Source organism: Syngnathus typhle, linkage group LG2, assembly GCF_033458585.1.
Source record: "Syngnathus typhle isolate RoL2023-S1 ecotype Sweden linkage group LG2, RoL_Styp_1.0, whole genome shotgun sequence".
NCBI classification, from domain to species: Eukaryota; Metazoa; Chordata; class Actinopteri; order Syngnathiformes; family Syngnathidae; genus Syngnathus; species Syngnathus typhle.
Window position 1 is genome coordinate 20,955,847 of NC_083739.1, and position 14,706 is coordinate 20,970,552.

Here is a 14,706-nt window from a genome sequence, read left to right on the forward strand (position 1 = left end):
TTACAGAGCTTACCTTCACATGGATCTTCAACGAGTACCCATCGTTTGTCATCCAGGACACACGGCGATTCGTGTCCCAGAAGACAGGCAACCTCTACATTGCCAAAGTCGAACCCTCGGACGTGGGCAACTACACTTGTGTAGTCACCAACACAGTCACCAAAAGCAGTGTTCAAGGATCACCCACACCCCTCGTGCTTCGAGTAGACGGTAAGAGCAATGCCACAACCGGAGGAGCTTGCATATATTCAGATTTTGATTATTTTAGTTTTGCATTATGCTTCACATACAGATCTAAATACAATATGAGATTGTGTCTTCAGTTATCCTTGAAATTAGCATGGCTTCTCCGTTTTTCTTTGTCATCTCTTCATGAGAACAAAATTAATGATTACTGACTTTGGAGCGACTTGGCAACGTGTTTAGCTGCACTTGTGGCCAGCTAAAGCTTGCCTCCAGCTCCGTCTACTTCCCTGTAAGGTATTAGTGCCTTGCACAATGTTAACGTGCATGCGTGTGATCCAGCCTTGGGGTCACGTCCTTAGATATTTCCATTGATTGTCTTGCACAGGCATTATCACCATTGGGGAACTTTGTTTTTCATGTTTGTGACATTTTCAGGCTTTAAGATGAATACAATTATGTGACATCAATTCTCAATTTGTCTTTGGAACACCAGGTGTAATGGGTGAATATGAGCCAAAGATTGAGGTGCAGTTCCCTGAAGTTGTCCCAGTCGCCAAGAGCTCTACTGTTAAGCTGGAATGTTTTGCGCTTGGAAAGTACGTTCCCCTGTGTATTATAACTCCAGTGATGACTCACAATAAGTTGCCGACTGTACCAATAGAATCTATTTTGTAACGATTGGAAAATTCAGTGACAGTAATTGGATAAACAAAGTATATCACATTCTAATGAATCCTTTTTAAGCTTCAATTTTGACCTTAATTGAAACATATCTTTTCAAGGCTTTTAATCCTTCAATCTATACTTCACCGTACAACAATGTGATATAAAAAAAACCAAAATAGTTTTCATATAAAGTCAAGTTCATTATTGTTGCTGTTTTTTTTGTGGGTCTTTTTCAAAATTTTCAATTAAAAAGCATCTGATCTTTACTTTATATTTGATATGTTGTGAAATTCATCGAGTATAAAATTGCACATGTAAAGAGTGTATGGCTGATGTGAAACCTATCTGTATCAAAATCCCTGAAGAATTTGATAAAATTATAATTCATGTACTGGAGCCAAACAGTTACCGCAATACAAATTAATAGAAGAGGTCTTTGAGGACTCCTAGTTGAAGATGGCAGTTCGGTCTCTATCTGCTCAATCAACTGAGACAAAGTACCAATCAGGAAGACTAAATGTCTTCGGCATTAGACCGAATGATGAAAGTCAGCCTGCACAGACTTGTGATGAAAGACGTACATTGGCGATATGAAGATGAAAAGAAATGTCTCTTGAGTCAGTGTACGCGCCAACTGTCGGCAACCTCTCGTCTACAATTAGTGTTTAGGCGCTGAAAGTGCAATGCTTCTGTTGCCTTCTTGCCCATGAATTTGAGCAGGAAATATGGAAATTCAGCTGTTTTATTTGTTTTAATCATGAAATTATTATAATTATTGGCTTGACAAAGAAAGTTGATGTAAATTAAAGACCACAAAACTAAAATAGAAAGTAAATTCATTCATCTTTCTAACCACTTATATTCACAAGAGTCGCAGGCGTGCTGGAAGCCTATCCCATCCGACTCCGGGCAGTAGGCAGGGTAGGGAGGTCGCGGCCGTGCTGGAGCCTATCCCAGCAGTCAACGAGAAGTAGGCTGGGGACACCCTAAACCAGTTACCAGCCAACCGCAGGGCACACAGAGACGAACAACCATCCACACTCGCAATTACGCCTAGGGGCAATTTTGGAGTACTCAATCAACCTACAAAGCATGTTTTTGGGAAGTGTGAGGAAACCGGAGTGCCCAGAGAAAACCCACGCGGGAACGGGGAGAACATGCAAACTCAAACACACAGGAGGTGTAATCGAACCCACACCCTCCTAACTGTGAGGCGGACGTGCTAACCAGTGCTCCACTGCCACCCTATTATTATTATTATTATTATTTGCATTTTACATTGACAATCTAAAAGTAAAAGTTCAATGCAGAGACCTGCGGTCAGGGAAAGCAGGGTAGCCAGAGCTTTGCCTGTATCACCACTCACAATGGCCTGGCCCTGAGGGCTCTCAGTCGTCTCAGCAAAAAGTTTTGACAGTTTCTATCCCATTACACAAACCGCAAAATTTTTAAATCAAATTCCTGATTAAGTGGAATGATTAAAAACATAATCCAACTGTCCATATCTGCTGCTGGTGTATTGATATTATCTTATGACAACACTGCAATATATTGTGATAAAAGGAGTCTGTCCCATACCCCTGCTAAACACTCATAATATTGCTTACATCCATGTAGCCCTGTGCCAACCATCAGTTGGAGGAGAGTCGATGGCGTCTCTTCAGGAAGAAAAGTGGACATCAATAAAGCCAACGGAGTGTTGGAGATCCCTTACTTTCAACAGGAGGATGCTGGGATGTATGAATGTTTGGCTGAAAACAGCAGAGGCAGGAACTCTGTAAAAGGAAAACTGTCCTTCTATGGTAAGCTCATTCGATTGGAAGTAATGGCTTGGGTGTAAATTTCAACATGTCTTCCCTTCCTTGCACTGCTTGCCCAAAAACTGTCCAGTTACAGTCTTTTTGTAATCAAATACTCTAGCCAATGATTTATAGAGGTTGTTAAAAAACCTCAAGGATTCTCCAAAACTGAGCAAGATTGAAATTGGTTCAGCAAAAAATTGTAGTTTGGGAGAGTCCGGCAAAAAAGTTTATGTTGTTATAAAACGTCTAGCTTTTATTAGAGCCTGTAAATAACTGCATCATATATTGGTATGTGGCAATATATTAACCTGTGCCCAATAGCTCATTTCTGGCAAGCTCTTTATTGTATCGGCAGCTAACATTGGGCGTAGCATGCACAGATTTATATCACCTTTCAGGGAGAAGTGAAGTGATTTGCCCCTCGCCAACACTGCCCTTATGGCCGTATTCTGAGTAAGCTTTTAATGGCTCTTGATGAAAGAATTTATAGTTTTTCTTCCCATTATCTTGCACTTCATGCTTTAATGATGTCTTCATATAAAGCTCAATTGGGATTTGCTTGAATTAAATAATCATCCACATCTCATTTCTGTAAGAGGGATGCTTTTGATATGATAATGTGGGACTTTGTGGTGGCACATGTGGTGGCTCAGTTATCTGAGGTGAGAATTGAAAATGCTATTTATGTAACAAAAATATGCACAGAGAATTGGCGTATGATGTGATCAGGTCTAATTTAATTTGAGGTTTTAAATCACAACATAGTCATGTGATTGTGCTCTCAGTATGCAATTTCAACAACTTGATAGCTTGGTGCCTATTACACCACAAACTCTTTATGCAACACATCATGTCAAGGAGATGGACTGACTTAGATTCCTCTCCCTCCTTGACCCTGGCAGGTTTTCCTGTATTAATGGGTCTTCTCCAAAAGCACCATAAATCTTTCTATTCTGTCACCAGAGATTAGGTGCAAATTATTTATGTGACATAAATATAGAGGCATTCTTGGAATTTTAGATGCCTCAAGTAGTAAAAAGAGAATGCAATGGTAACTCAAAGATAGACAACACTCCATTAGTGGATTATTTCAAAACGTATAATTAAGATCAATTGTATTTGGAATAATTTGTCTTAACTGTTACGCCATATAACTCTTAAAGTTCTAGCCTTATTTGTCCTTGTGCAAGTATTTGCCAAAACAACCGGTAAGATATTAGCTTGTTAGAAGCGATGAAAAAAGCTGAACAAAAGCAACTGGACACTGTTGGAGTCTTCTTATTTCTTGGTAACTTCTGTTGCATATTCTTCTCTTGGAACATTCTTGTTCTTCTAACACTGAAGTTGTCATTTAAAAAAAAAAAATACCAAAAAAAGGAGAAAAATCAACTCCCACAATGTTGAATGTTGCTGCTTACTATTTGGTGCAAATTTAAATGGATGTGTGAAGATTTTAGTCTCGTGGTTGTTGTGTATGTTGGGAGTTCTTATGAAGATTTTGGTTGAACTTCTAATTGTATGTCTTTGGGATGTTCTGACTTTCAGATACCGCTGTGCTTTTTACCTTGCTAAAAATTACCGTATTTTCTGCACTATTAGGTGCACTTAAAAACTTAAAATTTACTCAAAAAAACACAGTGGAATGCGGCCCCCGAGGACTTGAGTTTGACGCCCCTGGGTTAGTTGGAAGTCGATTCATATTTTGTGTCTTGAGCTAAAGAGTCTGAAGAGTGACTTGCTTGCATTACCAGGTAAACAGTTAGTTTGCATATTTATTGTATGTGGTTTGTGACAGCTGCTCCTCATTTGACTGAGAAGCCCCCAGATGCTCAGAAGACTATTGATGAAACTCTGGTGTGGGAGTGCAAAGCCAGTGCCAAGCCTAAACCCTCGTACCGCTGGCTGAAGAATGGAGAGCCTCTGGACATGATCGAGGTAAGGGACTTCTCCTGAGTTGGAATTTGGATGCTTTTAATTGCTTAATTCTGCACACCCCAAAGCACCACAAATATTAAGTGGAAAAGGGACAAGAAGTCAAGGATAACAGATGCAGCCGCAAAATGAGCCCCAACGTGAAATGTTTGGCAAAAAATATTAACGATGTTTCTAAACAAGGCGTATTCCAAGTTTTGCTGTCTACCAACTGCTGTGCTTCACAGTTCCAGCTACGGATATTTAATTAGAACACAGTTGAAAAAGGTTTTAGTCCACGATAGCCAGAAGCTAAATACATTGCTGTATGTATTCATCTGTATGCATTACAACTGCAGACTTTGGTTTGTACAGGCAAGTCTGTATTAAATATCATAAAATCAAATATGCAGACTAAATTTGTCTTCAAAAAAAGAGACTGATTTATACATGTTTGCGGTGAATCTAATGAAGCAATTTTCCCCCACCAATGACTCTGTCAACAATTATCTCCTCTATTTTGTATACTACTCAGTGTCTTTTCTCCTTTAGACAGTGGCACAATACCTTAATATTTAATCTCCATTCCCAATTTGCCCCATTTGTACTTTGTTGTAGAGTCGCCCAAATGAGTACAGGTAACCTCCGCGTGATTAGCCAATGTTTCTCTCTTTAAAATGATCGACGACGTCAGCTTCCTGGTAACTTGGATTGTGAACTGATATGATATTAGTAGAGCTTAAACACAATGATCACACATTATACAAGAATGTTCTGCTTCAATTCATTCCCCAATGGGCTATTAACTTTGAAACCTAATTCCTCCACATATAATGTGATATAATAATATATAATATAATAATATTTTATGTCGAACGTTGCATATTTCTATCACAGAACATTAGATTGTTCTGGAAAATACACAAACTCAAATTACTATCCCGTTAAGTGCTCTGTTGAAAACCAGCAAATGGTGAGAGCGTATAGTGCATAAGTACAAAGAAAAGGCTTTTGAAGTGTGTGTTACTCTTGTCTTGAGGAACTACCATTAATAGCCGCTATTACTTTCCCTCCACCTCTAGTTGTCTTCACTGTGGATTTAAGTAGTGCATTTAAGAACAAACCTTCTCAAAACCTCACCTTTGAAATTATGTTTAGCAAACACACATTTATTGTGGAATTAATCCTATTGTCAGGGACTCTATCAGATGTTTACCACATGTGTTAATTATTATGAGATGTTTTGCCAGTCAAAGGTAATTTCCCGGTTTGGCACCCATAGTCACTAGAATGCCTCAATATTGATCTGTAAATACGTACTTTTGTGAAACGTCCTCTGACAGTCTACTCAGGTAACATATTCTCTGCGCATGTGACTGTCTACCCAGGTAACATATTCTCTGTACATGTGACTATATTAATGAGTTGAGGAGTTACCATTTTCAAAATGCCACCGCCAACAGCAGCAGCATTAAATCAATTTCCAAACCCAAAGGTCAGTGTTGTAGCGAGAGAGTGAGTGGGAGGAAAAAGTGAAGGGGGAGCCAGGGGGAGCATTTGTTATTTCTCATTAGAACGTATCAGTCCCTGTCCCTGTCTTTTTCTGTCTTTTATCTCCCTTTTTTGGTTCACCTTCTCTGTGGGTCTCTATTATGTTATTTGCTCCTGCTATGCTTTTCTGACCCTTCCTAGAAGAATAAATGACTCAAAGGAGAGCTGTCACTTCAAAATGTCCTCTTGTCAAAACAAGGACCTACTCACTATGTACTGGATTATATTTTGCTTAACCATCAACATGCTTGCTTCAGTATGAGTGTGGACTTTCAGTTTTAAAAAAGTCTGAGCACACTTTCAGTGCGCTTTCAGATGTCAGGGAGCACCAATACCTCTATTGTTTGTTCTTCAGAGATCAACTTGCAACAGTGCTGTTTTCGGAATAACAAATGATTTAATGCTGCCGGAGGAGCAAACAAATGCAGTTATTCTCTCCACCGTTAAAAATTTAATGAGGCCAGCACGATTTTTATTAAATCAGGACAGTGGGAACAGAATGGTAGTGTGACACCACCTCATGCAATCACGCAGATGTCGTTAGTCTTCATCACCTCCTGGGGCTTGCAATATGTAACCTCAAAAGGGCTATCTATTCAAAGTCACAATGAACACACATATGCATCCTTCCCTGGCCCCAAACCATGCAGATAGTTGTGTTTTATTTGGAAACTGCATCTTATCCATCCTCACACAGAACTCCCTCAGGCGCCAGGTCACCAATGTGCCAATCATGTGACTGAGCTTTAGATCTGGCACCAGTTTGAAGCTCCTCAGCTGTGTCACTGACAGACTTGAACCAATTGACTTTTCAAGTGCCAGCTCTGGAGTTATTCAAGATGACAGACACACATATTTGCCACATAGCCATTGAAACTAGAGTGGGACATCTCAGGTCAAACACAATCTGTTCCAGAACGCTGGCTGATCTCCATTTTTTACGTAATTCAACAATTTTTTTTTATTCAGTAGAAAACAATGGAGATGGGGTAAAAAGAACAAATACTGTCAATATTGATACAACCCTCACCAATCCACCCACCCCCTCCCACACACACACACACACGCACACACACGCACGCAACACACACACACACACATGCATATACTGGCTAAACTGATCTTGATTAAGACTTACTGAAGTCTCACAATATTAGCTGATATCTCACTTGAGATCAGTCACATTATGCATAATTTCAGTCGTACCTCCAAATGTATTTGTGACATGAATTTAGAAAAAAAAATTTCAACCTTAAAACCATTCAGATTTGGGTGTTCCACAATACTTGTCAGTCACAAAAACAATTACTACAATGGTATACTATGTTAGAATTACAAAGTAGAAGAGTCAAGTGACCTTTCTTTGTGTTGACATTTATCTTTTCATTTAAATTGAATGGTTTAAAAAAAAAAAAAAAAAAAAGTACAGCAATTGCGTGATGAAGTGGTAAATATTTTTTTTAAGGTGTGATCTCAACCACTGTGAGCACTGTGTTAAACAATGGGGAGTTGCAGCAATTCATCATGGTTCTATTAGGGCTGAAGAAAATTAGCACGGTTTTCGATTATCACCCCCCAGGTCTGGAAAATCTGCTGCTAACACTTGAATTAAATCAGGTTATTCATCAGACTGAATCCAAACCGTCCAAATACAGCACTAATTACCTACCTTCCAGTAATGTGTGTTCTCGTATGAGCAACTATTTTATTTTGTGATGCCACTGTGGCACTAATTGGGGAGTTTTCTCTCAGGATGGTTTACATAAAATCAAAGGTCAGTTCAGCAAAGTAGTACGTATATCTCCTGCATAGCTAATTGCCTGTGTGTGTGTCTACCTTAGTTAACTTTCAAGATGTCCAACTACAAAAAGGTCTACACCAGAAAATTAGATTGTGTTTGCAGATGTATCTTAGACAATATAGCAAAGTTCCAGCATGAAGGCCAAGACCATTGCCCTTTGAATACAAATGATGTCGCAGTACATGACATTCCCTGCATAGTGATTACAAATGCCTTCTGTGTATGTCTTAAGCAGGACCGGATTCAGGTGAATAATGGAGTGTTGACTATCAGCAGCTTGAGTCTGGCTGACATTGGCACGTACCAGTGTGTGGCTGAGAACAAGCATGGAAGAGTATTCACCAATGCTGAGCTTCGAGTCATAGGTAAGAAGACTTTGTTGGTACCTCAGAATATATTCACATGATGTAATTCTATAACTTCTGACACAGTTCTGGTAAAAATTGTGTTACTAACTTTCGTCAACAGCTAAGAGACAAAAGCTAGGTGTCAAAAAGCAGGTGTTCTGCACTGAAACAATCAATCGTGATGCAATGCCTGAAACAAAACTTGTATTATAGTGTATGTCAGTGTGTATGGCAGATACATACTGACATGCATTGGTAGGCGCTCACTTGCAAGGTGTGTTCGAACAACGCCAGGACTGGTGTTACAAAAGACATTCTGAATCCACACAGTTTTTTCCTTTTTCTACATAATCCCCTCCTCCTTAAAGGATTCTTCAGAGCTAAACTGCGGCTCCGTTGTCACATGGATCTTGATTTCATTTAGTCTTTGAAACGGGTTCCCGTGAAGATAGTTTGTAATCACCCACAGCCACGTCGGGTGTGTAGGGAAGTCGCTACAGCATGACAATGTTCTTTGTTGCCATGAACTGTTGCATGCTGAGGGCATTGTGAGTTACGGCAGGCAAGTGATCCTGCCTCAACTCTTTCTATTGATGTACTGATTGATTCTCTGGCCCACATTGATCTCGCAGTTTGAATTATATCTTTAGTGACACCAATCCTGGAATCTCTCTGACCACCGTGTATGTCTCCGGCGCCAGCTTGTGTGCAGACTTGCAAGAGCTTTCTGCTGAGCGTGAGCGCATACCAAACTGTATGACACACCGTCACCTCAGTAATTGAGGCCTAAAGGACCACCAAGGAAACCTCCCTCTCATTTTGCATTCTTTCATTTTGCTACACAGCCCTCATTCTTCATGCATAATGTCCATTTTAAGGGAAATGCATGGAAATGGAAAACCCACTTTCTTTCACATTAAATATCCTCTTAAAATGATTGTGTGTGGCTCTGTGAGCATATGTGATTGTGTCTTTCTTTTGCACAAGCAACCATTTATGGTTAGAGAAAGGGGTGTGAGAGCCGGCCTATATTTGTATGTTTTTAGATGCTCATTCACTCTAATAGTGTCCTTGGTGGGGCTCTAGCTTCTCTATTCATGACCATCTTAGTGGCCTAGTGGTAGAGTGTCCGCCCTGAGACTGGAAGGTTGTGGGTTCAAATCCCGGCCGGTCATACCAAAGACTATAAAAATGGGACCCATTGCCTCCCTGCTTGGCACTCAGCATTAAGGGGTGGAATTGGGGGGTTGGATCACCAAATGATTCCAGAGCGCGGCACTGCTGCTTCTCACTGCTGCTTCTCACTGCTCCCCCAGGGGATGGATTAAAATCACACAGGGATGGGTTAAATGCAGAGGACAAATTTCACCACACCCAGATGTGTGTGTGACGATCATTGGGACTTTAACTTTAACTTCATTGCAGCAGTAATTCAAGCCTTCCTACTAGAACTGAATGATTTATCGTTTTCAGATCGAAATCCTGATCGCAGACAATGCAGATTTGTGATCACCAAAGCTGCATTGTTGTTTTTTAAGTGTTCTTTGTCGCCAAAAGCTCATTAATCAGAGGTGGCATGCTACTCGTGGATAGGTCACGCTAATGAATCAGCTCTGAGCTGATAAAAAAAAAAAGAAAAAAGCGGCTTGTCCACGTCACACAATCACCCATCATCCCGAGTTTCCATTTTCCCATCTGTTCACGAACGCTAGGCACTAAGCTAACTTGCTCTGCACAATGTTTATGGACAGCAAATATGAGCTGCGTGGTGCAAATCCTCTGCATTACGGAATTGATCCTCGCCTCTGTTGTAACTCTGTGACTACAGGCAAGTGTGGAGTAGCACACTGTGCAAGAAGCGAGAACCTAAAAAGCTGAAGAAGTTACTGCAAATTACTTGACTTGTATGAGATGCCGAGTTTTGAAAGACCAGAGTAAATCCTTAGATGTTCAGTACACTTTTCACAAAGGTTTGACTCGAAATGTGTTAGGGATAGGAACAACAAATTAATATCACAATTAACAAGTATTTGAAAATATAATAGCACAGCAGCTACGTACGTTGTAAGTGTAAAAACTGAAATTGAGTCGAATTACGGCTGACGTTAGCAATGAGGAGGAGCTTGTAAGAGCAAGAGTATGATAAATGTTTAGAATGTCAGCCATATTATTTGTGCTTAATTTGCACCAGAATGTACTGGGTTTTGGGACCTACTAAAAAAAATAGACAATTACATAGCTTATTTCATATCGTAATTCATAGGGAAGTGTTTCACATACAAATAGGATAAATTATAATGCCACTAAAGTAGTGGGAAGAAACCATCTAATTTCTTGTTTGTTTTGACTCTCATCTAGCCATCGCTCCAGACTTCTCACAGAATTTGTTGAAGGCCCAAACTCTGGCGCGACAGAGTGGTGATGTCCTGATCGAATGCAAGCCCAAGATGTCTCCTTGGGGTGTGATTTCGTGGAGGAAAGGAAAAGAAGCCTTGAGAGACAACCACAGGTACTGGGTTTCACTGTGAGTGTGTCTTGAACAGTCGACTGCTATCGTTATCGAAGCGAATTTCATGGACATGTTAGCTTTTGTCTACTTTTTTCTCATGTTGACAAACTGCAAATAACCAAACCACGGCAAACAGTAAAATCTGAATATCTTAAATTTTGCATTCCACCCTTTTCTCTTTTGGATTCCACATTTTCTCTTTGACTTAATTGTTCTAAGGGTCTGGCTGGGGCTGGCTTCCACACTGTTTACAAAAAGGTAATTGACCATTCTTAGATCTATCAGCTCATTAGCAGCATGTGAGCTCTGCACGTCTATTCAAACTCGAGCCAGATGATGATGATGCAGGCAGTGAGACGTACATAATAGAAACAATCCCCAAAAGGGCAGATCAATGACAAGCTGCAGAATAACATGCCTTCTTCTGCAGTAGTGGATGTGGCATCAAGGGAGCCAACTGGACACCTTATCTTATTAGAAATCAGCTTGCATGGATCAATGCAGTACCTCATTGAGCAAGGAAAGACAGGACGATAAGGGGCTCTATTTTCATAGACAGTGCTCTGCATAAAAACGGCCACAACTTGATTTCCGTGCAGGTTCAAGCTTTCTTTCTCACAACGCCACGCTGTGTTCTGATGGACCTAGGATATTTTCATTTCCGTGCTCCTAACATGCACCAAATAATTTGGTGGCAGAAAGTACAACAATCTTTAGCCCGGCTAAAAATGGATTTAAATTGTGGTGCATGTGCATCATCGCACATTGACACTGCAGCTCAATTAGGATTTTTTTGTCCGTATGCGATCTGTATCTGAAGATAGTCTGAACGGCTCAATTCCCTTTTTTTTTTTGCATCCGACCTAGGACACTTTCATATGTCGTCGTAGAATAGATATGTATCCGTTGTTTTGTTATGCGGCCGCTATCTGAACGGCCAGGTCACGTATATGCGACCTGCATGTCATCGGGGGTGAGGCAGATTCTTTTGATTGTCCGTGAATCTGCAAATTTGTTTTGAGCAATGGTATTCACTTTATACTTGACGTTTATTTGATCTCGCTTGAAACATGAAGCATAACAAGCAAAATAATGTAAAAAGTATGCATGCAAAATAGTTGCCTCAATTTAATTGTCACAAATTTATTTTGTCTATGTGAAATCTGAACTTTTATACACATTTTGCATCCAATTGACGAGCATTTTTTATGCCTGTCACCGTTAGCATAGCTAGAAAGACAAAATAAAATAATTTAAATGAGAATACAATAAAAATAATTAATACAAATTAATTCAATGAACATACACTACTTTCACTTATAACCTATACATGACATACGGTAATTGGGCGTGTACCGGACCGAACCAAAAACCATGAGCACAAAAAGCGTGCATTTTGTGAATTGTTGAATAATAATGCAATTATTTTATTTTTTATTTGGAGGGTGCTTCAAGGGACCTTCAGGATGCACATTGTTAACGTGTCCCATTGTACTTCCTGGAATGGTGTCAAATGCAAGTCAAAACCTCCCTTATCAAAAAGTGTTCAAATCTGTTAGTGATTCATTGCTATGTGTTTGAATGTGTTCAACGTTCAGGAATGCGCCAGCAGGAGGCAAATCACACCTGCTGCAACATACATCGAATCCAATTTTGTCATTCCACACGGGATTAATTGCTCGGCTTGTTCAGCATTTTTCTTTCCTCAGATATTTATCCACACCACAGTGTGGGAGCAGTTGAAGTCTTAACTCAGAAACCCCAGCCAGACAATTTGTTGGGAAAACTGATAGGCTGGTCTGATAGTAATACCAATACCAGCCCAAATGACGCAGTGGTTACAGCTCTAAGATGTTTTATTTGAAACCGAGCGGCTGCATCAGCACCAAGATTATTTGTTGTGCTGTGAAAAGATCGACCCAACTTGCAGCTTCATCATCCTCTTAAACATAAAAAGAAAAATGGAGCTATAAGGCCATGTGCAATGGCACCCAAATGGGGAGATTTCCCATTCGGGTTTGTAGTGGGTGAGTTGCATACCAAATGTAGACTTTGACATTATTGCAGCATCTCTCGCAAGCCTTTTCCCTGCTTCCTCGCTCGTTAGATTTTAGTTTCCACTGCACAGAAATGAAGCTTCTACCAGCACTATTACAGCAGTAGCACAGCAGTAATCCATCCCACTGGCAGAACTAAAATACCCATAATTCCTACTTAATCTTTCAGGGATAATGTTTTCAAGGATGTGGAGTAGAGAGGTACAAACTAGCTAAGAATAAAGCAGAACCTGATGTGTAAATAAAATCTTGTGGCAGCGATTCCGCTAATCTGACGGCATGCAAATGCAAATAGAACAAGATAGCCTTGACGTTTACGTGTACTGTATGTGGAGAGCTGTAGGTCAATGTAAAGTGTGTAACGAATTTAATGTAAACCCTGATCACTGCCACTACTATTTGTAATACAATACTGGTAATCATGCTCGAGAATAGTAATATGGTTAATAGCGTAATTCATCAGATATAGTGCAAGTACAGTTTTTCATGCCCTGCCTATGAAAAAAACATCATGTCATTGCAGAGAATGAAATAAACAGATTGCCAGAATATCATAGTAGTAAATAGTTTTACTATGCCATCTTTCTTTAGTGGTCCAAATTAAGTTTTCTTTTTATTTACAGCCTGATAGTTTTTTGTTGCACCATGGAGAGACAGACTGAGCTATTCGATTACACCCACTAGCTCACTTTAACACCCACCAATAAGGTTGAAAAGTGCCTATTTACTGTATCACACTACTCAATCTTTTATGTGCCTCACAAATATCACCACTCCTGTTAATTGCGCTAGTGCAATATTTGACAGGAGGGAGACCAACGTAAAAGCTTTCCAGATAGATAATGCTCTTCACACATCCTTATCCTCGATAATCCCTTTCAAGATTGCTGAGGAGAGAACTCCACATACAAGTGTGACATCTCATATCCATAACGCAGTGTTGCCGTCCACGACAAAAGACCCCTTGGGTTCGCCTGCAAGATTAAATTTGCTGTCCCACAGGTACAAGTGGACAATGTATTTTTATTCCCAAAGTCTTTAGGGCAATATTGGTCATTTTGGCTCAATTTGGAGGGCTTCAGGCCGCCTGCAAGGTATCCATTAATAAAGAGGCGTGTTCAGCTATATTTTAAGTAAGTTGTGTTTGAAATATTGGCATAACCCCATTACTGAGTAGAAAATGGCATCTTGAGCTGGGTAATTAATTTCAAAGCATCCAAATGTGTTCAGGAAATTGCTGTACAATCGGGGCTAGGAGGCAGGATAAAAAATTGATGGCAAGAAATTTGATTAAATTGGCACGACCTCTCTTACTGACAAAATGACTTAGATTAAAGATTAAAAGACAACTTTGTCTGCTGCCATCGAACATGCCAGCGGCACTCAAGTGTTGTTTAGCTCCCTGATAATTTACTCAGTAAGGACCACAATGATTATGTTAATGCTCAAATCTGTGCTCAGAGGAATTTATGGTAGCAGCTTCTTTTTAAAAATTGAGATAAAACCATTACCCCAAAATCAGATAATTAGATAAATAATTCAAAGAGATGTGATTATTTGCTGGAGGGTGTTCATCTTTAACAAGGTCATGGGATTAATGTCTGTCAAAGATTTTTTTTGCTGGTTTTGGGAGAATAGATTTTAGAGACCATTCATATTATTTTTGGTCATTATTGTCCTTTGTAGATTATCATAGTCTGATACAGCATTACATGATAAATGAACATGATGAGTCTCTCAGTAGTAGTTTTTGCTTTCTCTGCAGTGGATGGTGTGTTTTTCACTGACTCTAACAAAATGATTTTGCCCTGATTCTCAATAGAACTATTCACACCAGTAATTTTCAGCCAATTTCTCTATGTTTACCTTCCCAACC

The 14,706-nt window shown here is 39.8% G+C and overlaps 1 protein-coding gene across 4 annotated transcripts in view; it reads left to right on the forward strand.

Annotated features, from left to right (window-relative positions):
- cntn3a.1 (contactin 3a, tandem duplicate 1) overlaps positions 1–14,706 on the forward strand; it is a 66,454-nt gene that overhangs the window by 36,068 nt on the left and 15,680 nt on the right. For 3 of the 4 annotated variants that reach the window (XR_009713712.1, XM_061272258.1, XM_061272259.1), the window contains exons 6-11: positions 7–210; positions 680–782; positions 2,470–2,654; positions 4,450–4,589; positions 8,150–8,282; positions 10,623–10,773. Coding sequence is in view for 3 of the 4 variants with exons in the window: in XM_061272258.1 (XP_061128242.1) it covers positions 7–210; positions 680–782; positions 2,470–2,654; positions 4,450–4,589; positions 8,150–8,282; positions 10,623–10,773 (916 nt within the window). In the remaining variant the exon portion in view is untranslated. The remainder of the gene's footprint in view (positions 1–6; positions 211–679; positions 783–2,469; positions 2,655–4,449; positions 4,590–8,149; positions 8,283–10,622; positions 10,774–14,706) is intronic. The other variant, XM_061272262.1, reaches the window with a different exon arrangement.